The following is a 24,540-nucleotide window of genomic DNA, read 5'->3' on the forward strand; positions in this document are numbered from 1 at the left end:
TTCTGTTATTCCTTCCTTATGCTGAGGTGAATGAAGAACATAGGAAAATCTATCTGTTTTAATTTGTTGAATTTTAGCACCATCTAGATGAAGTTGTATTAGATTGTTGTAAGTTATACTGAGATACTGTATCCTTTGTATTGTTATTTATAGGGGAAGGGCGGCCTATAAATAGAATAAACAAGCAAACTGTGGTGACTGTTGTGGAATGGCTCCTCAAGGGAACTACTTTTTTTTCAACATGAGTGCCTGCTCTTGTCTATTGTCCTGGAACAGGCAGATTAGATCTCTTCTTCCTTTTGATGATCTGGTAGCAAATCTCTGATCTGCCGTCCAATACCATGTCAACTCCCTCCCCCCACTTTTGTCAGTGTGTCCTGTTGTGAGAAAGCAACTTAGAATCTCAAATGCACCCTATCATCCCATTTGCATCTTGCTCTAATTCTGCACCATCCTGAAGAGCACCAGTAACCTTTACTCAACCTCTTGCTTTACCTTTGTATGCTGGTTTCATGACATATTTTGTGCCATCTCAAGCTTCTCAATGCCACCATAGCTTGACGATCTAGAACAAAAGCTTTTGCGTTGGATGAGATGGTTTTCCTTCCATCCATGCTGAATGCTGTTGCCTATATGTAAATGAAGTTTGTGACAGTTCTTGAGATTGTGTAAGTGCAGGTGGGCGGAGCAAGTAAATTGTTATTATGTGAACCTTGTGATATAAAGGATGTTACTGTCTATGGATAGTTCAGCAGAAGACTTTATAAGATTCCCTGCTGTTCAGAAGACTGCAGGCACAAACCCACAGACTAAAACATGACTTCCTGCTTTTCAGATATTGTTCTAGAAACTGACAGCCTGCCTAAATTTCTCACATTCAAATGAAATTTTGTTTTTCCAGTCAAAGCTGTGAAGTGTGTTTTTGTCACTTCTTAAAATATCCTAAAGGTGAATGTAATTTAGATGATGAATGATTGTAAAGAGTAAACAGATGTAAAGTGTTCATGTTCTTCTGTTACATGAAGAAGGCAGACCTGAAGAAGCCCATTGTGCTATGACGTTGTAGATAAGGTATAGACTCTGGCTTGTCCATGAACCCATGAAACTGATTTACACCATCAGCCCATTGGTTTTTCAAGGTCAATAAACTAGTCCAGGGGTCTGCAACCTGTGGCTCTCCAGATGTTCATGGAATACAATTCCCATCAGCCCCTGCCAGCATGGCCAATTGATTTAATTGGCCATGCTGGCAGGGGCTGATGGGAATTGTAGTTCATGAACATCTGGAGAGCCACAGGTTGTCCATGGGAATTGTAGTCCATGAACATCTGGAGAGCCACAGCAGAGGCTGATGGGATTTGTAGTCCATGAACATCTGGAGAGCTGAAGGTTACAGACCCCTGGTCTAGTCTGAATGGAGGGATCTCTCCGGGGTCTAAGATAGAGGTCTTTCACACCTAATTCTTTCAACAGGAGATGCTGGAGATTGAACCTGGGACCTCTTGCATGCAAAACAATATGCTCTGCCACTGAGCCACAGACCTTTAACCACTGGTTTGACTTCACATTGCCTTTTTTCCATCTATACCTGGAAATACCTATTTGTGGCCAAGACCTGTGAGGTAGTGCTACTTCAAACTGTTGAACTGAGTTGTCGCAGCATATCTCAGCACTGTCCGTGATTAACAAATCAGCTGTAGACCCTAGTTCGAAATCTTTTTTCAGGGCCAACTGGCAAACTCACTTGTTCAATTGTCTGCATTTGGAAGTCACAAATAAATGACATTTGATTAAATCGTGTTTCAGCATGACAGCTGAATACTCTGTCTCAACACAATCTAGAACATTAATTCTGCTATTTTTAATGTAGTTATGTAATAGATTCATATGTTTAAGGCAACTGCTGTGTTCATCTAATTTAAAATCTTCTAACATTGCAAAATAAAATGCAGCACCTTCTCTATAAAGGCCACAATTAAGAAGGAAGAAAAATGGCAGGTCAAAGAGATCATTCACTCCATGTCCTTCTCATTTATAGCTCCAGAGACCAGTGCTGGCATTATTCCAAAGACCATCGAAGTGACCCTGTACAAAGAAGGCAACAGTTTTGGATTTGTGCTACGAGGTCAGTGTTCTTTCAGCCCACAATGGTGGCAACCATGTCGTCAGCTTTTGAAGGTCCGAGATGGAAATAGCAATGGGTATTACATGGAAGCCAGCCTTAGAACTAATACACATGCATAGCAATTCTCGAGACCTGCTTGCTTTATTATGTGTAGTAGAGTTTCATGTGTTTGTCTGAATCTTGCAACTGTTTGCCAAAAACTGCTTCATATCTTCCATTGTTGTAAAAGAAGTTTCTTATATGTCTTCTTTTCTCAACTTTTGTCATTTTATTACAGGAGGAGCCCATGAAGACTGGCACAAATCCCGGCCATTAGTATTGACCTATGTTAGGCCCGGTGGCCCAGCAGACAGGTAACATTTATATTGAACAACACTTATCAATGGAATTCTTTCTAATAGTAAAATGTCTAGTCTCCATTGTGCCATTTCATGAAAGGAGGAAAACTAGACCACCTAGGAAAAGGTTATGGGTTTCTACATACTCATTGGACTCAGGGACATATTTACAGAAAATGGAAGCCTGGGAAAAGCTTTCAAATTGCGCTGCCCCAAAACATCTGCCACCTATTTTTACATAACTGTAACAATATTAGTTGCACCTTAGAAATTAAGTGTATCTTAGTAACATTTGCTTGGGCAATGTCCTAATCAGTACAGAAACCATTAATGAAAAGCCCCTACTCCTGCCTCCCCCCAGATAAGCTTGTGCTTGGAGTCCTCAAGTATGCAAAACAAAATGACTTTGTATATTAACCAAACAGGAAAGGACTTCATCGTTCCCTGTAAGCCGCACAGCCACCATATTAGTGACACACATATATGAGGCAGGGAGAGCTCTTCCAGGTGGCTCAGTTCTGTGCAGCACTTTGGAAGTTCCACAGGACAACCTGGAATACTTCAAGGGACCATTGGACTTGATGAATATGCAGTATACTCCCAGAGACACAGAAAGTGGAAAACAGCTCAGTGTTCGTTCAAGAGGAGGAAAAGTAGAATTAAGGCTTGTAGGATCCTGTAGGGAGAGATTCTGGGGGATAAAAAAGGATTTTCAGATTGTTCCCCTCCCCTATTTTTTGCAGGTCTCCAGTTTTTAGATGGAATGCAGAAGCGTGAAATCCTAAATTGGTTTACATACCAAATGTGTTACTAAAGTTGACATTTGGATGTAGCGTTTACTCAATATGTTACTTGAGCCTATATATACAGTATCTAAGTGTTCACTTCAAACACTTCTCCCAAGAGACAAAAAACAGTTTTTAAGCCATTTTTTTTAAAAAAAATTACATTCCAAATCCATTATTAATTTAAAAATTAACCAATGAAATATTCAATTAGCTGTGTGTATTCTTTGACTCAGTCCACGCTAATTTATTGTAGGATCCCTTGTAACAGAAAACTCAAATATACAGATGTTTCTCAGGGGTAGTCCTTCATGCAATTGTCAACCAATTGAAAAGACATTTATGAGCATTTTTTTGGAAAACTTCATTCATGTCAAAATTTTGCTCAGATGTGGGAAGTTTGATATATCAGCCAAAGGCTTCTCCTGTAGAGGGCTATACCATATACAGAGTTGTATGTTTGTATGTGCTCTTATTCCATTTTTACACATACAGTTATGGTTATAATTCCTGCTGCATCTGTGGCTATGTCCTTGCCTGTCCTGGTTCATATTTATTTATTTATTTACTTTATAATGTATCTTTTTCACTGAGGCTCCAGGTGGATTACAGGATATAAAACAAAGCAATTAAGCCCCATAATATGTTCATTTTTGTAAAAATCAAAAACTAAAACTAAAATGCTCAATTCAAATAAAACAAAGCACACATAACAAAGTGGAGATTTTGGACATAATGTCAAGTCCTGTGCTCAGTAGACCAAGCAAATGAAATGTACTACTTCAGGGACTATAAATTGAACAATTATGAAAAAAGACCTATATTTGGAGAGGATTTTCCACCTTTTATGACATTTCATTCCCTCCAAATTAGAAATAAAAGGCATTCACTTATCCAAAAAGTGAGATAATTTAGAATTTGAATCCATAGGATTAACCATTCAAGAGATTTTTTTCATAACCATAAGACCCCAAGGTTTTTGCTTCCACAGTTAAGGATGGTGATTTATCTTTCTTTCAATTTGCTGCAATATACAAAAGTGCCATTGTCAATAAACTTGAAATAAGTTTAAGCTTTGGAATGTCAATATTCTTTCTAGAAGGTGGATTCAATAATAACCTTTTGGGATCTAAATCTAACTTTACATTAGAGATTTTATGAATCACCATAAATTCTTTGTTCCAAAACTCTTGGATGGCTGGACCCATAAGACATTCAATGAACATTCTAGTTGGGCTAGGATTACAGACTTGGAATGCAGTGTGAGTGACAAACTGTCAAGGTCGTTTTATACTATAAACAGTGCAAAAAATGTGGAATTTTTCAGTGACCCAGTAGGTGTTATATACTCAGATTTTCAAAAGTCTTCTGACAGTGTGGTTAACTGAAGACTCTTGAGTAAGCTTAGCTGTTATAAGATAAGAGGACAGGTCCTTTTATTATTAAAAATTGGTTAAATGACAGGAAGCAAACATTTTTCACAACGGAAGTAAGCAGTGGGTTCCCACAATGATCAGTATTGGCACAGGTGCTATTTAATTTGTTCATGAATAAGTGGGAACTAGTGATGAGCAGCATAGCGGGCAAGTTTGCAGATGATACAGAAATATTCAGAATGGTAAAAACCAGGGCCAATTGTGAAGAGCTCCAGGAGAATCTCCACAAATTGGGGGTGGCTGGGAAATAATGTGACAAGTCTAATATGTGTAAGGTGATGCACCCTGGAACAAAAACTCTCAACTTCAGGTATATGCTAATGGGCTCTGAACCTACTAAGCCTGAGAAGGAAATAGATTTTGGGATTGTAGTGGCCAGTTCAATGAAAGTTTCAACCCAAGGCTGCCACACAATTAAAAAATGCAAACTTTACACTGACAATTATTACAAAAAGGATTGAAAATATAATGCCCTAATATAGACCTATAGTCCAGTCTGAGACTTCTTAATTTAGACAAGAGATGAATAAAGGGTGGCTTACCTCTCACTGGGACAGGCATTATTTGAATAATGTATTCTCAAAGGCTTTCACAGCCAGAATTAGCTTGCTGTTGTGGGTTTTCTAGGCTGTGTGGCTGAGGTTGGGTAGGTGCTAAAACCCACAACAGCCAGTTCTTTGATCAGTTTACAAATGTTCCAGGGACTGTAAGCTGCATCATGTAAACCATTTTCAGGGTAAGGTTATGTATACTCTTGAGGACAGCACAGGAGCAACCACAAAGGCAGCAACAACTCTACCCATTAAAGGTAAGTGTATGTAGAGAGGAGTTAGGAATGCTGAAAATGGCTCGATGAGAAAATGTATTGTTTAATAGGTTCAAGTGTTATTCATGCCTTGTTTCTTGCAGGGAAGGGTCTCTGAAAATTGGAGATAGGCTGTTAAGTGTTGATGGGATCCCCCTCCATGGTGTGAGTCATGCTGATGCTCTAAACATTCTTCGTCAGTGCAACCAGGAGGCCCTCTTCCAGATTGAGTATGATGTCACCATAATGGGTAAGAGAGATTGTTATGGCTTTTCCCTAGAAACTTGGATCACAGCATGCAACAACAGAACTGTACAATACTACTTAAATGTAAAATCACAAATGTATTTGTGATAGGACGTGACCTGTTCTATATTGTAGAATTCAACACATTTCCAAGCCTACCAGAATTATTTCCCCAACAGGTAATCAGCTAATATTAGGCACAAACTGAGGCTATTGTACTTTGGTCACATTATGAGAAGACAAAACCAAACCAATAATGCTAGGAAAAGTTGAAGGCAGCAAGAAAAGAGGAAGACCCACCATGAGATGGATTGACTCTATAAAGGAAGCCATAGGTCTCATGGGGAAGACCCACCATGAGATGGATTGACTCTATAAAGGAAGCCATAGATCCTCTGAAGATGCCAGCCACAGATGCAGGCGAAACGTCAGGAGAGAATGCTGCTAGAACACGGCCATACAGCCCGGAAACCACACAGCACCCATAGGTCTCAGTTTGCAAGACCCGAACAAGGCTGTTAACAGTAAAACATTTTGCAGGTTTTTATTTCATAGGGTCACTTATTTCATAAGTCAGAAGTGATCAGAATCAAATGGCCTATCTAAAGGCATTGTGAAGCAGAGCTATGGGGGCACACAGTGTGTAAATAACACAGAAGGAGAGGCCTGAGTGGAAGCAATATTGTAATGAAAAATAGGAGTCAGTTTTCTACCACAGCACAATCAGTTTGCAGTAAGGGAAAGAACACATAACATGCCAGTCTAAAAATCCAAGAAAGGCTCCAGTGCCAAGTTCCAGTCACCCTTCAGTGTGTCCTTGTATGTTAATATATTTGCCTTCATTCAAATTGTACTCCCAAATGTATGTAAACATGCTTAGATGCTTTGTATTCTTAGTAGAATAGGTCATCATTCTTTTGTACATCCTGAGAAAAAAGTACTTCTTCACACAATGCATAAGTAGCTTGTGGGACCCACTTCTTGGACACTAGAATCTAAGGCTCACAAGGGAGATTAGATGAGCTCAAGTAGAGATAAATTCACAAGTATCTGTTAGCCATGATGGCTGCATAGAACATCTCTTTTCAGAGGTAGTATACTTCTGCATACCAATTACTGAGAAGACTTCTATGATGTACTTCTTTGCTACTTCTCATGGGCTTTCCAGGGTATCTTGTTGACTGCAGTAGGTAGCATAATGTTGGACTAGGTGAACTGTTACACAAATCCAGCAGGGCTGTTTTATATGAATGCATCAATTCTTGCATATTCTTCTGCTTAGCTTACTGGCAAAGTGCTAATCAGGCATTGTGAACTTCACAAAACTTAAACACCTGTGTAATTTAAACCAGAAGCCGGCTTTCAAAGCCGGAGGAGCAGAGGCCAGCATTCAAAATTTATGAGTTCCTTCCCGCCACAAGGGAAAATGGTGACAGGTCAGAGAACACATGTGCATTTGTCTGAATGGCATTGCTGAAACTTACAGAAAACGCCAAGGCAGCGGATGTGCAGAAATTGGCAGGAAGAGCTTTATGATGCCCTTTGGAGAAAGACAATCTTCCTTAGGAAGAGTTATCTGTCTTACGGTTGTGGCCATAGCAAACAATTGAAAGTGGTGGCAGCCACCTTAATGCTACTGCCAAGGTTTCTAGCACCTGTTTTCTCTCCTCAGCTGCAGTGAAGCCCATACCTTCTCTTTCCTCCATACTTACTGTGGTTGTCCTTTCACTGCTCGCATATTTACTTTGTGTCCATCGGTATCTGAGTGTCTGACTACATGATGCACTTTTCCTGGGAGCTCTATGCTTGGACCTTGATTCCCAGGTATTGGAAGGGAGGCTGATTCATGGCATGCAGGCAGAGGGGATTTAAGGACCATCTGTTTGCCCAGAGAGATACTGTTTACACTATTGGTGAAACAATTTGGACACATTAGGTTTCACCAGTGGAACTAGTAGCCCAGAGTCTCAGAGGGGAAAGGAGCATGATGGGGTTTTCCTTGTTTTCTGCATTCTATGACCCCAAGCTAACTTGTGACCCTGTCCACTGAGGCACTGAATTTCCAGACCATATCTCTCTGCTGGACCCAGGGATGTACCCAGGGAAAGAGGGCTCCATTGTTATTTAGGCCCTGAAAGAAATCCAGGTCTCCCTGGAATCTACGGAGGAGGAATCTGAGTATTCAGTAATATTCCTAGTGCTACATGTGCACGTGGAAGCACGGGAGCACACATTTTCAAAGCTTCTCTGTGCTTCAGAAGACTAGCTGGCAGAATTGTGTTTGAAAATAAAAAAGAGCCGCTAGTCCATTCATTGTGCATTTAACCTCCAGAGCTTAGGGCTCTTCGTAGAATGCAGATCACAGAACAGAGTCAGAACTGACTATTCCTGGTTGGGAGATGGCAGTTAAGGCAGTGGTATCCAATATTGAAAAGAAGGAAAACCCCATTTGGGTTGCACATATTGGTAGGTTGCTGCTGTGGTAGCTCAAAGGCCAGCAGCATGAAATGTTTTCAGGAGCTGGAGTTATTCAAGCCTTTGAATTTCACAGGCCTCATGTGGGAGATGTGTGGTTATTGTGCTGCAAATTGGAATGGTTCATAATGGCAAATACTGGGCACAGCATACACAAAGATGAGTTCAAGGCTGCCATGAGTCCAAGGCTGTTTAGCTTCAGAAGCTCAGTGAACTGTTGCTGAGTTTAATGCCTCTGGGGGGGAAACAGATCGGACTGGCTATTTTTAAATCCCCTTCACCCCTCCCCCCCCCTTTAAACCTGTCAACTGCACTGACATATCCAAGCGTGGGAGCTGAGAAGGACCAACGTTTACTTGATTGTTTTCTGACTTACTACCAGATCAACAAAATTAAAGGGGGCTACATTTCCGGAGGTCGAGGGACTATAGAACTGATTTCTGAATTGAAAGTTAAGGAATGCTTCGCTAAATGAATGTGTTTGTGCAGAAGGAACGGGAGAGCTTTTCAGTACTGTGTCACACAAGACTAAAGTCAGGGAATATTTGCAGCCACAAATGGTGTGTATACTGTGTGTGTGTGTGGGGTGGGGTAGAATTCAATAGAGATTGCAATATCCTGTTGATTTATTTAAAGCTAATGTAATGTAATATGTTTAGGCTGACAAAAAACCCTATTTAGACTATTCAGTTGTTATATTGTATTGGACTGCAGATGGGAAGCTCTGTGTCTAGGTGCTTCCCTCCCCCCCCCCCCCCCAAAAAAAAAAGAAAATTTCTACTAGCAAAAAACCAGCAGTTCAGCAAAATTGCATAAACTCCTTGAGCTCTAAGATGTAGTCTTCTGTATGAAGGGACAATTTTTTCTAATATTCAGTACAATCATTCTTCATTAGCTTCCTGAATGAAGACCCCGAAGTAGGGTTGCCAACCTCCAGACAGTGGCTGGAGATATCCCAGAATTACAATTGACCTCCAGGTAATGGAGATCATTTTAAAAGGTCACTTTGGAAGGTGGACTCTATGATATTATACACCTCTTCCAAACCCCTCCCTCCTCAAGCTCCACCCCCAAATCTCATATATTTCTCAACACAGAGCTGGCAGTACTACCCAGAAGTTACCTGTAACTAAGCTTTCAGCGATGGCTGTCAAAGAACCTTAAAGCCAATGCCCTGTTCAAGGGGACAGTTTGGCCTGATTCTAGTTACACAGTCAGAGGTATATCAAATGATATAACTTGACCAATCAGGTATATATCAGTCAGGTATAAACCAGGCAACTCAGCCAATCTGGTGAGTTTGCCAGTTATATTACATGCAGCTGCATCAGGTCCAAAACACCTTCTCCCACCCCTAGGCTTGGGCATTAAAGAGATGGAATGGAACCTTTGGGATTCTTGTGCCCTTGAAACTACCAGGCCTAGTGGTCTGACAAACACTTGGGTTGCCTCCCACCTCCTTATCTAACTCTTTAAAGCTTTAAGCTGTTTGACCTGAACTCTCAGGGAAAGAAACTTCCACAATTTTTATGCACAAGAAACTGCTTTAAAGGACCAGTTTCTTGACACCGAGGTTTGGAAGAACAATATGGGCATTTTCAGTTGGAGTTTGTGTAACACCATCTTTGTCCATTCTGGTGCAATCCATTGTATGTTCCTGTCCCAGTTATTTCTATGGGGCTTCCAGCCAGGTAAGTGTATGTAAAATTGCCTTCTTTCTATGGTCTGCCCTGTGTTCCTGAATCTTTTATGAAGCTGCATTGACTGTTCACTGTAATATTTTTGCTGAGGATTAAATTTCTGGAATTTCACCACTTGTTTTAATCATTCTAAACCAATTGTGGTGTTTATTGTTAATGACCTTGAGGAAGCTTTTTGGAGAAGTGGGAGAGAAATATCTTAAAGGAATTAATGCCATTCCCTGTGTAAATGACTAGGGAAATGTGTAGTAAGAATCTGATTCCTCCAACTTGGATTTCTGCTTGCAAGATCTAAGTTGTCTCTTTTCAGAGTACAGAATATGTTCGGTATCTTATCCTTTGGCCAGAGGTGCTCTTACTCTGCATACCACCTTTGCGTTTGAAACTAGAGTGTGATTTGAAAAGGACACCTGAATCTGAAAAAGTAAGAAGTGCTTCAGAGCAAAGTAGATGTGAATTGACATAAATGATCAAAAGAAGACTATAAATAACAGACGAAAGAAATAGACTTTCAGACCCAGGTCTGATTCATGTTTGCAGCATGCCGTCGGTTGATGCTGATGTAGCTTAGCTTATTGAAGTAAAATACATCAGAGTGAATATCTTCATGCTTTTCTGCCTTGTAGGCACAGATCTCTTCATTTCCATTTGCTTCTCTGTGTCAGCCTGTGACACTTTTTCTTTCCCTCTGTATGAGGTGGCAGTGGGGACAGATACGTCCCAGGGTTTCATCTGTAGCTCAGGGTTCCTGATCTTGTTCTGAGTGGGACAGGAGGGAAAAAAACAGCTAGGAAGCTGTTCTTCATGAAGGAAAGCTTCTATCTTTCCTGGCAACTCACATTATCAATTGAGTAGCGATCCTGGGGAATTTTAAGCAGCGGGCCTGGTGGTACAGAGCTGATGACCATAACTGGCATGTTTGTCTGGAGTTTGGCTTAAATGGGTTCATGATCTCAAAGAGAGACTTTTCTCCAATTTTCTTTTAATTTGATTTTAAAATATTTTTTTCAATATCCATGTGCTTGCTTCTCTCTCACAGTTCCTGTGGGTCAACCTCTTGGTGAATACGAATTAAACGCATATTTTTCAAGTCACTCAGCTGCCAGCTCCTAATCCAGATGGAATAAGAATGCTTTTGCAGGGGCTAGGTTGAGAATTAAAGTAACAGATGAGCAAAGTGAGGCTTTGATCAAGAAACGTAAACGTTTAATCCTTCCTACACCCCAGTGAGAAAGGTCCATATCAACATCTTGCAGATGGGGAATCCTGCAGCTTGTCAAAGATCTGCAATGATCACTTTGTCAGAAGAAGGTAGCAGTGGGATAATCTACTTGCAAAACAGAAGCATCGTGTGGATTTTTTAAAGACACTTGGGTCTACCGCAAGTCCATAGAAAGCAGTGGGTGGGATGGGTTGATTTCAGGAGCGAAAAGGCAAGAGGACATCTTACCCAGAGCCCACCTCCATGGATTCACACACCCCCACCCCCGACCTCAGTAGGGCTATCATATTAGAAGAGTCCTGGATTGATAGGAAAGTCTCTTGCAAGAGTAAACCGGGCACCACTCCCCTCGCCCCTCCTCCCAGCTTTGCTGCTTAAGCTGGGCATCTGTCCTTTACTTTGGACTTGATTGCATCAGATCTGGATTTAAACATACAGATCTGCAGCCATCACATCTACTTTGGCCCTCAAGAAGCGAGGCATGGCAGCTGGCTGTCCTAAGCTATTAGGAAGGATGCACAGCCTTGCGGGATCTTTTCTGAAGGGAACTTTGGTGACACATCTGAGAGGCGGGATGTGAAGAGCAAGGAATGAATCTTGAATGTATGCGTGCAGAGCAGCAATAAGAATAATAGTTACTGCTGACTGGGTCAGTTGACTCCTTACATGTTTGGGGCAGCCAAGGGCAGCCTTCTGTTATCAGACCTGCTTTTTTTGTAATCAGACAAAGGAGTGTCCCTCAGGAGCCCATTCGATTCATATATAGTCAGGGATGCTATTTGCTAAGTCGTTAAGTGGAAATTTTAACAGGCGATTTAAAGGAGTGCCCTATTTCTTATCTTCCAATTGCAGCTTTTATTTAGTGATAGCAAGACAATGCGAATGAGCACATTGTTGTATCAGTATTGTTTTTAGGAGGCCCCTGTAAAAGACACAACAAAATTACAAAAATGTCATAGTTTAGCTGGAGGCTTTCACGGCCAAGAATCAACAGGTGCTGTGTGGTTTCAGGGCTTAATGTATGGCGATGTTCCTGCAGCATTCTCTCTCCACTAAGACGTTTTCGCCTCGCCGCTCTGTGGCTGGCATCCTCTGATCCTCTGAAGATGCCAGCCACAGATGCCAAGCGGTACTATCAGGAAGAGAATGCTGCTTTAAACCTACGGCCCTTATACATAGGCCGGAAGCTTCCACAGCACTTATAAGAAATATCTAAAATGTTTGATAAGCAAGGGTCAGTTACCTCAGAATATTGCCACAGAAAAATGAAGAAAAGGATGAGTCTGAGGTGGTTGTTGAGACTTAATTCCTGGTGTCTCAGGATCAGCTCATGAATCCAGCTAATCTCGTGATAATTTCTTGACATCACTTCTCAGATGTCATTGGATGTTCAAGTGCAAAAAGCAGGCAATGCATTTTGACATTGGTCACTCAAAAGATGAAGCTCAAAGATAATGAATGGTTAAGTGCTTCTGCGCTTTATACAAGCCCAACAGTTTAATGGCCTGAACAATAATGAGTGAGGGGGTGGGGTGGGGTGCGGGAGGAGACATTGCCTCTTCTCTAGTAAATGAGACTATTCTGTTCAGAAATTGGCAAAAGCAACCACAGGGTGACATGCAGCACCCAAATGAATTACATTTGGCCCAAGTTCGCAAAAGCTTCCGATTCCATGCAGATAATGTGTTGTGACAGATTTCAACCAAGAAACGTTGGAAACAATCTGGTCACTGGAGCTCAAGCCCTTAGTGCATTTGAGGGAGGATTTTTAACATCACATGCTTGCCTGGCCAAGCATGTTTGTTGCAAAATTCTCAGCATGCCCCAGTCAGAATGCCCAGTATAGAAACTGAGTAGTTTAACTGATGTGATATCCTCCATCTGTATTTAAAACATGTAGCTTTCTAGTTAATTCAATATAAAGAGCAACTGGAATACAGTAACTGGAAAATCTGCAAATCACAAGTTTTCTCCCACAGAAAATTATTCCTTTCTAGTTTGGAGCATGGGTAGATGTGCAACCCCATCCAGATGGGCAGGGGGGCAAACACACATAGGGAGTGGTGCAGGGCTATGCCAATGCATTCCCCTGCCCCCGCTGCATAAGGGGCATCCCTGCTAGATGGTGAACCTGGAAGTTCAGGCCACCACGGAGCTGTGCTGGCATCTGAAATGGATGCCAGCATGGGGTGTGTGTGTTGTGTTCCCAGGGTGGAGCCAGCGTTAATGATTTCCACCCCAGGTTTGTGGACAGTTCTGCCCTGGCTCTGGACCTATGCCACACTTTTCCCATTCCTACACATGAATCCTTTTGGGTGGCTTAAGTCCATTGGTCCCCATGGAGGGATTTCCAGTTGCAGGGAGGGTTTTTGCTCTATTCTTACTCCCCGTGCCTCCAGAAAGACAGTTGGAGGTGGCATGGCACCACCTTTGCTTCACCACCTTCAGCTGCCGCAGAAGATCTGGATTGCACTGGAGGAACCGGGTTTGATTCCCAGCTCTGCCACCTGAGCTGTGGAGGTTTATCTGGGGAATTCAGATTGGCCTGTACACTCCCACACACGCCAGCTGGGTGACCTTGGGCTAGTCACAGCTTCTCAGAGCTCTCTCAGCCCCACCTACCTCACAGGGTGTTTGTTGAGGGGGGAAGGGCAAGGAGATTGTAAGCCCCTTTGAGTCTCCTGCAGGAGAGAAAGGGGGGATATAAATCCAAACTCTTCTTCTTCTTCTTCTTTATTTGAAACTGTCAACTTTCTCAAAGACCTGCTGCTCCATAGTGATATGTCCCACCATGTTTGCACCAAATCGGAGAGGATCTCCGTAAATCTGTCTCGCACTTTTCTTGAGAAGCTTGATTTGTTAAATTTTGTTCTCTGGACAAATGGTAGACATTCCACATGTAGCATGAACCAAAGCACACGCAACGTTCTAAGTGCATGTGGCAAATGGTGCCTGAATGGAATGTTGTGGCATGCTTTGATTGGAAGGTTTAAGGCTGGTTTGGGAAAGAACTAGGCAGTTATGAAGGAATGTCAAGAGATCTCAAAATTCGGGAGTTAACCCAATGGTCGGATTAGTGATTCCAGATTAAAATTCGCGTCTCCTTGAGACCCATATCCAATTATGTCCTTTACATATTCAAGGTTTTCTTGCTGGAAATGCCAAACTGTTTATGCCCCTTTTGCAAGATGGGAAGTAAATTGAATGTAAGTAACTGCAAAAATTGTGCCAAGTGCATGGCATTACCATAAGTGATTCATGCGCTGTAAATAGGATTGTCACATTATTTGACCTGGGCAACATTCCTTTGACATGGCACTGAAAGTTTATATTTATCAGACTGTTTAATTCAACTGAGCCCATGAGTACATATGCCATAGATTCTGTGAATGGATTAATTCCTGTAGCGGGCATATTACATTTTAAGATATACATCTAAAAGGAACAAATGTGAAAAGGCTTAATCGATGTTCATAATGCATACCCTTTCCGCTTAGCGATATCATAGTTGTCGCAAGAGATGTTGGTGGTAAGTATTCTGGGTTGTATAAATTCATGCTCGAAGCCAGTGAGTGTTTTTCTCCTAACATTTTGCCTGCATCTGTGACTGGCACCTTGAAGATGCCAGCCACAAATGCACACAAAACATCAGGAGAAAATACTACTGGAACATCTGCGACTCCCAACCTATTATAGGGAAACCCACAACAATCTAAGTAATAATCCACCCATCGAGAAGGCTTAGCCAGACAGTACATAGTTATATTTGGGGGCCTGTAGTTAGCTGTTACTTTTTATTAAGTTGTGCTCACTGACAGAACCTTTTTTGTCTTTGGGATATGTGGATTTATTCAAGCACACTGGGGTCATATTGGAGTGTTCCTCATATTTGTTTGCAAGCTCCTCCTATGAGCACTGCTTGGGATGCCATGCTGTCATGGAGATGCATGCACTTCAAAAACGGATGTCTCATCTTCAGTCAAAAACATTTTATTTCATGTATATGTCTTCAGAAGTGTAACATCAGTCACAATTAGAATCAGCACATTTGTCATTGGGGTAGAATAACAAAGTTGCCCGTATTCCTAAACTCCCCCAAATTGTCAGTTTCATTCCTATTGAAAGTTGGATCACCTTTTGGGGAGGGACAAATTTCCAGTGAAGCCTTCTTTCTTTTTTAGGCCTTTTTTCATTTCCGGAACCTGCATGTTGAAACTGTCTACTCTTCTTGTTTTTCTTTGCTGTAAATTACAGGTCACCCTACCTCCTAATAATGCTGAGAGGCCAAATTCATTCAAAGTGTTTTGCAATTCTTACAGTGCAGTCAATAGAATTGCATACAACATTATTAGCCTTTCAGGGCCCAGCTTCCTTTTTTGATCAATACTACATGAATTATAAAAGCTGCTTCTATGTGGAGTTTTGCAAGGAGTAGTTTTACATCTTTACCTCTTTTTTTTGCCTTGTTAGCTCAGCAGTAACACGTTAAGACCTTGCTAGATGCAGTATAATATTCAACCTGAACATTTTTTTAATTCCTGAGACTGAATTTCCCTCGAGTACTTATGGACTTGTGAAAGGCTCTGCTCTGATCCATTTGGTTTAAGTATGACTTAGCTTTGATGGGGCTTTAGATTTTCATTTCTGCATGTCCGCAATAAGCCAGAATTCACCACCGCGAAACAATATATTCAGGCATTTGGCTTTATCCCTCGCAGCCGTATCACCATCAAGAGTAGGCTTTACGGAGAATCAACATAGCCTAGTCAGCAGCTTCAGGACCTACGAACAGGGACAGCAGAGAGGAAGTTCGTGAAGGCCTAAACGAGATATGGCACCATGCAGCCTATCGACCGCTCCGGCCGGGATGGCCGCTGAGAACGGAATCTGAAAAGATGAAGAAGGCACCAGAACTCGTAAAGGGTTGGAAGGCAAGCAAGGCTGCTGTTTGGACCATGATTGATTTTCGCAAGCCGCCAACACCATGTGTAATAGCCAGGGATTTTTTTTGTATGTAATTAGCGGTGCGAGAGTTCTTTTGGGGATGCAGCTTCATTCATCGCAGATACGGCGTTCCACCGAAGCTTCCTCTGGAGCAAAGTTACAAACTACGGCCCGGGGGCCAAATCCGGACCCCTAGAAGCGCATTCATCCGGCCCACCGGGAATATACGTAACAACTCCCGTTCACGTTGCATTAGAGACTGGAGGGAGAGGAAGAACCATTTAAACAGCCGTTCAAATTGATTAAAGACGCAGGTCTGGCGGTGAGGCGGGGCGGCTGTGGCCTCCCTGCATTCCAGTTCAGGCGAGTAATACCATTCCCACCTCCCCTTCCCACAGCGCATGCTCCAGCCCTCCAACGGAACCTGCGTGCCTGCCGCAGCCTGGCCCTCCTTTGCCTCACGGCCGCCTCAGGTCCATTTGCCACTTCCCCCCCCCCCCCCCACGGCATGCTAAACCACTTTCGGCAAAGTGACCTGCTCACCCGTGAGCTGCGCATTCAACCCTCTAAAGCTACGTAAAAGCCAGGCTCAAAGGGAAGGAACTGCGCGGGCCCTCCGCCTCTCCCAGGATGCCTCCTTGCCCTGCTTTGGTCCGGGAAAGCGGAAAGGGATAAATGTGCACCCCTGCCTTTTCCATTACTCCTCTTTTAGGTAGGTGAACCTGGCTGGGCCTCTGCCACTGTCGACATTCTCCTTTCCGAATTGTCAGAGGGGCCGATAAAGCGATGGAGGCGGGGGGAATCCACCTGGGCAGGAAGTGGTCTTTCAAAGGTCTGGGAAGAGACTATCATCCTTGCCGAAATCTTGCAGAGCGATACCGGAGATGGGAAAAATGCGGGCATCCCTCCCATGCGCGCATTCCTCTACCAGACGCCTACAAGGACGGCACTTCCATATCTGCTGGCGCTGGTGGCTGCTGAAGGCCCCTGTTAAGCGCGGGATGGGAGCCGGGGCTGCACTGGGGAACTGGTGAGACCAATGGGCGGTTCCGAACCGGGGATATTCTGCCATGAGAGTGCATCCGGACTCAAGCGGGAGGGCTCCGCGCGGCTCACCTAAAGGCGAGCAGGATCATCAATGAGCAGATAGCCCGGAAGTGACTGGGAGCAGCTCTTTGCCTGCAGGAGGAAGAGAGGAGAAGTGTGGGGATAGGGTAGCACCTGGTTGTATTCCCCTCGCGGGTTTGGCGGGAAGAAGTGTCTACTATAGAAACAACCTCAAAGTGCTGGGAAGGCGGCAGCGGGGGTAGAGGTGGAGGCTGTCAAGAGGCAACGAACCCACTCCAGCGGCCCTAGATTCTGTGGAATGCTTCCGGGCTGGATTCGTTGGGTGCGGTGGAGACCAAAAGATCCCCATGGCTGGATGCTGCGCGAGTCCCCCTCCTGCCATGGAATATCTGCTGAAACTTCGTCACCGCTCTTCTCTCTGCCCGCCCGTCACCACCAGCGAATCACTGGCAGGGCAGGGAGTTCTGCAGGCTGTACGCTGGGGCGAAAGAGAGTGACTCGCAGCAGCAGTATGAGATCCCCACACAAGAGCAGAAACTCCGCGTATCCACTTGTGCGCCTCCGGCCGTTCTGCTGGGAGTGCGCGCTTCAAACCCGTTCTGAAGGACCAAGAAAAAATCCAAGCTGCATTAGCCTCGTAGCAGTCCGGGAGAAGGAGGGGCACTCACCAGTCTAGAGTGGTCGGCAGCTTCGGACTGCGGCCTCCGGTGGCGCTTGGGAAGCCAGCCCCTTAATAACTGTGACCCTACAAAGGTGATCCATCCATGTGGCGAGCGAGCCAAGGGGTAGACCGAGGTAAAAGCTTAGGAGCTGCGGCTGCGTTGTTTCCCCTCCTTGTTCTATCCCGTTCCTTCATTGTTTATTGCCCTTCCTCTCTATTCCCTTCTTTTCCCGTTCACCGGCACTTCATACCGTTCCATTTCACTCCATTCCACTGCCCTTCTCCAACACCGCATCACTCCACTTTCTTTCCACCACACCCATTCTATTTCTCTCCTTCCCATTTCTCTTCATTCCTTGCATACATTCGCCTATCCCTCTTTCCCCCTCTGTCATCATTACGATTCTATTTATCCCCTCCATCTCTCCATCCCCCTCGTTCCTGCCGCTTGCTTTTCCTCTTTATTTCCCCTTTCTCCTCCGCTTCCATCCCCTCCTTCCATATGCGCCGTGAAGAGGTTGCTGGGTTGGCATCTTCCATGCCCAGTCCCTATAGCCTACCTTACGAAATTAAAATGGAGGAGCGTAAATCATCGTCACTTGGGTTCCTAATGGTGAGAAAGGTGGGTTGGAAAATTCCTGAAGATTCCGGGTATTAAGTGGGTGTGTGTGTTGAAGAGGGACAGAAAGAAGCTAAGACAAAAGGAAAACAATTAATAGTTGGTAAATAGTAATTTTCTTCACCGTATCCAGATCTCTGTAATTTGGACTCCACCTGGAGGTTGGCAGCCCTGGATTTATCATGAAGTTTCTCAGGCTCTTCATGTAGGTCGCCCTGCAGGAAAAGGACGTGCCAGAATCACTGCTCGCATCCATGGGGCAGTGGGGAATCAAAAGTCCAGCAAAAGATATTTGTCCGAACGAAAGATCGCGGGTCCGCGATTGCTCCGGTATTTTGCCGCGAGAACCTTCAGCAAGTTTTTGGCAGAATTCAGGCGAAGCGTTTGGGGGTTTTTTAAAACATCAAGTAAGATATGTACCCAGTGTGCGCCAAAGGAATTGTTCATAGTTTTTTTTAGTCAAAACACTCCAACCAATCCGAGGGACGGTGGACATTACCCTGTTTAAAAAGTTTGGGGACCCCATAACCAGTCTTCGCTGAGGCCATACCGCTATGGGAAGAATGGGCAGCATTATCGGGCTATAAATTTGGAAGGCTTGGAATGAAGGTTCGAACCCAGGGGACGCCTTGAAGGAGTGCATTAATTTAAATGTTAATGTTTGAAATCAGAATTCATTCATCTATGTTAAAAAAAGTAAACCATTTTTAAAACCGAAAGATTTGGTTGAACACCGAGCTCGCTCTAAAGTTCTTGCCCCACAGAACCCACTGGCTTCAGTTCCACGGCTGCGGTTGAGGAGGGGAAGAAATTACCGTCCCTAAGTTCAGGAGAGGAAAGAAGATTTAAGGTTGCGTCGAAAGGGCCGGGATGGAACTAAAATCTGGAGGATTCCAAGGATCACCCTGCCGCCCAAAAGGCTGTGAACCTGCAACTTCCTTTCAGTGCTATTAAAGAAATCTGTGCGTACCCGTTCCTGCGTGCGGACGCTTCATGTTCATTACCCGCCGCTCCGGGTTTTCCTCTACTCAACAATGAACTCCTCGCCTGGCACCATGTCCACTCATTGCATAGCAGTTCCTTGTGTCGACTGATGTTATTTGGATGGGGTCAAAAGCGCAAATTTCCGTTTACCCTGAAACAGAGTGGGGTCCATGGTTGGAGATAAAATCGGAGACTGTCATCACCATACCGGACATGACTAAATATTCTGCCACTGAGCTAAAAGGTCATCGCAGCCGGCTCAAGCCATTTCTGCCAGCCGGGATATCCTGACTGCTTGGCACAAAAAAAGCGAGAACATGGCTCGCCACTCCGGGGCACTCCTGTTTCCTCAATGTCTTCACTTAGGAGCAATAATGGTGTGATATGCTCATCATGTGCATTTTCCCCGGCCCTGGTCCTGATTCCCGCCATGTGATGCAGGAGGTTTGAGGCCAGAAAAATCACCGCATGATGTCATCACCTCACATGCTATCATATTGGATATTGCCAGGAGAAAGAGACCCCAAGTCTGCAGCTCAAAATTGTCCAATTTACTGAAATAGTTCAAATTTCTCCTTCGAAAATAAACCTCCTTCCCTGCTGCTAGTATTGGGGCAGCCTGCAAAATATTATCCCATCTGGAATTCTCACAAATGGTGATTATTCCTTTTCGAAACAAGGGTTGGAGACTGAGAGAGGAGGACTGGACCAAGGCCACCTAGGGAGCTTAATGTCTGTGCTGAAGGGCCGGGAGACCGACACCTGAATTTGAGCAATGGAAGACTTGAATGGATGAAACATAATAAGCACATTGCCATGTAGGAGCTCAGACCGAGAAAACCTAAGCCCAGTTCGCTTAAACTGCACACAGGTCAATAAACGCATGTGGTAAATGTCCGAGACGCTTGAAATATATCTCTGGAAATTGCTTCCAGAAAGGACATTGCCAAGCAGGTCCTGGATAATAAATAAAACGTTGAATGCCAGCTGAAATATCTCTACGGTGCCTTTTAGGTTTTGTTAGAGACTCCTTTATAATTTATTAATTTCATTTTTTTAAAGAATTCTGTCATTCAAAAAGGAGCTTAAGGGTGCAGGAACGAGGCTAGATTAAGTCCTTTTTTTTGCCTTGGGTTTAATAGCAAAACAATCGTCTTCGAAGCTAGTCCAGAGACTTTGGTGGATGCACAGAAAAGGCTAAACTTGTTTAAGAGTTGACCAGCTTGAGCTTTGGAAAACTGGGGAAGAAAGGAAGTCCCATCCCTATAGAGACTAGAAAAGGAACTATGGTGAATTGTATTTAAATTAGACAAAAAAGTTGCAGCATCAGAGATTTTGGGCCTTCCGCTACACAAAATAATGCATTTTCAAACCACTTTCACAACTGTTTGCAAGTGGATTTTGCTATTCCGCACAGCTTCAAAGAGCACTGAAATCAGTTTGAAAGTGCATTATTCTGCATGTGCGGAATGAGCCCTAGAGATAGAAAATATAAAAGATTCAAAAATATGCAAGATTCAAAGAACTCAAGGAAAAAGAATAAGAGGTGATGATTTATTGCTAAAGGTAGCTTTGACTATTTTTATAGGGTTACATTTGCATTTCTTTATTACCAGTATAGCACTCAACCTTTAAAGAATCTCTCTCTCTCTCTCTTATTGAGAAGTGTACGCAAGAGAGGGAAATATTTCTTGTCACTAGTGACAACAAGATCACTGAGAATCCTGGGTTCAGACATCGAAAGGCAAACTCCAGTTGAGTCAAGGACAAACAGGACTTGAGATTGCAATGTTTCATGTGACGCCTGTCTTCTCTCTCCCCTTCTCACACTGAGCATAATTAAGTATTCCTGATTTGAAGAAAACTCCACTTCCTTGTGACTCATGAAGGCAGGCACCTGGGTGAATTATAGTTTGTTTATTCCAGATGAGCCAGGATCCTAAATCATGATTTAATCCTGAGATCTGTGGGGGAAATTCACATGGAATTGGAATTTGTTTCAATCGGGCATCCCTCATCACACTATTTATCAAAAGTGAGGTATGAACTTGGCAAGGAACTGTTTTTTGTGGGGAATCTTGGCTTAATTGGAGTGTCTTATGGTTTCTGGAGGCAGCCCCTTTTACGTTTGTTGTAGAAGGTATCGAACTTGGTAAAGTAACACTGCTGAGAGACTGAGGGGAGTGGTATTTGGATCCCTGGCAAAAAAAATGGCATGGCATTTTCTGCAGTTATATTGGTCAAGGAAATGGTAGACTAGAAAGACCTTTGGAAGGGAGATAGACTGATAACAATTCGGTGCTTGTTCCTGTCCACAGTGATCTTCCAATATATTAACACGCTCTTTTTCATCATAGAATCGCGAAGTTGCTTTGCGCATCCTTTGGTAAGCCAAAGTAGCCCATAATTACTTAATGAATTTCTCGTGGAGCTCTGAATTGGTGGTATGGAAATTACAATCCAAAAGCTTCACTTCATGTGCTTTGTAGCCGTAATTATGATGAAGACCTACATAGAAAAAAAATTATATGCCCAAACTGGTGGAGATACCATGCTCCTAGTTATACAGATGTGATTGTGCAACCATTAGTGGAGTCTAGGTTGATTTTTTTTTGTTGTTGGTTGGTGTTTTTTATTTGTTCTATATGTTTACATGTGATTTAAATCTGATTTTTTTAAGCTGCCTTGAAACATTTTTTGAGGATGGAAAAGGCACCCTGGTCCAATGAGAAACGGGGTTGCATCCGTTATCTCGTGGGGTAGAAAGACAGGTGGTTTTCTCTTACTATCTGCCGCTGACCTTGGGGCGCCTCAGCTCCAGGGACTGTTTTTCACAATTTCTTGGGAATTCAGGAGGGGATGAAGGGGATGGCAAAGGCCAGGTTTGTCAGAACTGGCTTTACTGAGCTTTGGTGCTTCGATGCCACATCAATAAACTCTACTGATCAGCACTACAGAGTCCATTTATTGGCTTAAGGTACAAGACCTAACAATTTCCTTTAAATGAATCCATCAGTGATTACATTACAATGAGATTTGATAACCAGTGTGGGTGTTGCATGTACCAAGTTATCCTAATGGCAGACTGTACAGTGATCACAGTTTTCATCTGCTACGATCATCCCTACTACATCGTGATGGCCTTCTGCTTTAGGGGCCACAGTATTGCGCTGAACGTTCAGCCGCTTGGTGATGAAATTATGCTCTCGGTTTCCTATATATTGCATAGCAGTCAAGCGTGTCGCTGTTATCCGTGAAGTACATTCTGAAATGAATGTAGCCGGATTGTTTGGAAATTACATTTCTAAGGCCGTTCTCCCTTAATTTGAGCGTACCTCAAAGGCAACATAGTTTTAAGGAAATTATGCCGATCTGGCTTCTAAAATGAGAGGATGTACAACATGTTCTGTGATAATTTAAAATTGGCTTTGTCTGTGGCTCTGATTAAGTCTCAGAGGTCTTGCAGGGGTTGGGTGGGGGGCTATCCCTTGGCTATGTATGTGGGAATTTTATGGCAAAGGCTTACTAGTTGAAAGAGTGTGGGGATAGTTTCAAAGTGGTCAGGTGGTAATTTTGCATATGTACCTCAGAGAAGCACGTGCAATGTTTTGTTAAAGCTGAAGTCCCAACATCTCCACAGATAGCTGTGTTAGTTCTCAGGCAAGAAAAGGTTGCTCGTCCTGCTATAACTCATTCCTCGTCCTGCTATAACTCATTTTCTCATCATGACTTTTCTCAATGAGTTATGCTATTCTTTTCAAAATCGAGACTGTGAAGGTGCCTAACTACAAGATAGGTTGTTTTTTACCTACTGCGAAAAAACCGCTATTGCATAGTGAGGAAAAGTTCCACACCTTGTATAGTCGAAGGCTTTCACGGCCGGAATCACTTGGGTGCTGTGTGGTTTCCGGGCTGTGTGGTTTCTGGGCTGCTAGAACACAGCCATACAGCCCGGAAACCACACAGCACCCAAGTTCCACACCTGCCTTTAGCTATGTGTGGACAGCTAAGAGATGGTGTTGGCTCTGCGTTGGCCCAGACTGAAAGGGTTCAGCACCAATGTGGCTTAGAAGCCCTGAAAACACTGATCCTCACACTAAACCTGGGAAAAGCTGTAGTTCTTGTTCTTTCCTATGTGAAGCAGAATGCAAATATTCCCAACTGTGTGCAGGCTACAGACTATTCTCTCCACTGTTTTGAGACTTTGTTCTCTTGGCCAATTTAATGTTGGTTGTAGTTTTTCTTTGGAAAGCTGTGAGTTGTTCCTTTGTCCTGCTAGCACACCTCCACACTTGACAAACACTGAGCAGCCATTCTGCAAGCTTTGTATCCAATTTGCACTCCAATATAATACAGCTTTGCTAAATTTTAACAGCCAAATAACTCAGGCCTAAGGTCTTCTAATTGACATTTGCTATCTCTACTTGTTCAGGTTTAATGGATTTAAGGAACTGAAATACTTAATTGGAACCTTTGGAGGAAAAACTAGAGGAGATTACCTAGATTATAATATATAAAGATATAGAAATAATGTTGGGCTCTATGATAAAATTTAAATGCTGACTACATAGAGCATTTTTTTTGTTTTTGCTGTTAGTCTATGTTTTGTAATATATGAATGAATACGAGTAATATTGTCTTGAATTTTTGAATTTGTGGTCTTGTTTTATGGGTGAATTTGTAGACACCAGAGAGCTTCTGGTCTGTGCTCGTTGTGTCTTTAAGCCTGAGTCTTGAATGCTGCTCTTGTATGGGACCATATGTGTCACGGATTGTACGCCAAGTTGAAGCAATGCTGTGGCAATTGCTAGCTCTTTCTAGCCCAGTGCCATGTTTGGGAACCCTGAAGCCAAAAAGTTTTGATGCGTGTGTTTTGTTTTATAGACACAGTAGCCAATGCTTCAGGCCCTTTGCTGGTGGAAATAGCAAAGACTCCAGGATCTGCACTAGGAATCTCACTGGCAACCAGCACCCATCGGAATAAGCAGGTCATAGTTATTGACAAGATCAAGCCGGCCAGTGTAGTGGACAGGTATGAAGCCAAACTGCTTTGTCTTTTCCCATTTTTATGTCATTTCCTTGTTTCCCATATTTGAAATTTATCTTTCAGTCTGGAAAACTGGGGGAAAATA

General features: G+C 43.2%; 1 protein-coding gene across 5 annotated transcripts in view; it reads left to right on the forward strand.

The window, feature by feature from the left end:
* Positions 1-24,540, forward strand: part of GRIP2 (glutamate receptor interacting protein 2) — a 478,246-nt gene that overhangs the window by 390,650 nt on the left and 63,056 nt on the right. For all 5 annotated transcript variants that reach the window (XM_048488391.1, XM_048488392.1, XM_048488395.1 and 2 more), the window contains exons 5-8: positions 2,039-2,125; positions 2,403-2,478; positions 5,594-5,739; positions 24,293-24,440. In XM_048488391.1, coding sequence (XP_048344348.1) covers positions 2,039-2,125; positions 2,403-2,478; positions 5,594-5,739; positions 24,293-24,440 — 457 coding nt within the window. The remainder of the gene's footprint in view (positions 1-2,038; positions 2,126-2,402; positions 2,479-5,593; positions 5,740-24,292; positions 24,441-24,540) is intronic.

Source organism: Sphaerodactylus townsendi, linkage group LG03 (assembly GCF_021028975.2).
Source record: "Sphaerodactylus townsendi isolate TG3544 linkage group LG03, MPM_Stown_v2.3, whole genome shotgun sequence".
NCBI classification, from domain to species: Eukaryota; Metazoa; Chordata; class Lepidosauria; order Squamata; family Sphaerodactylidae; genus Sphaerodactylus; species Sphaerodactylus townsendi.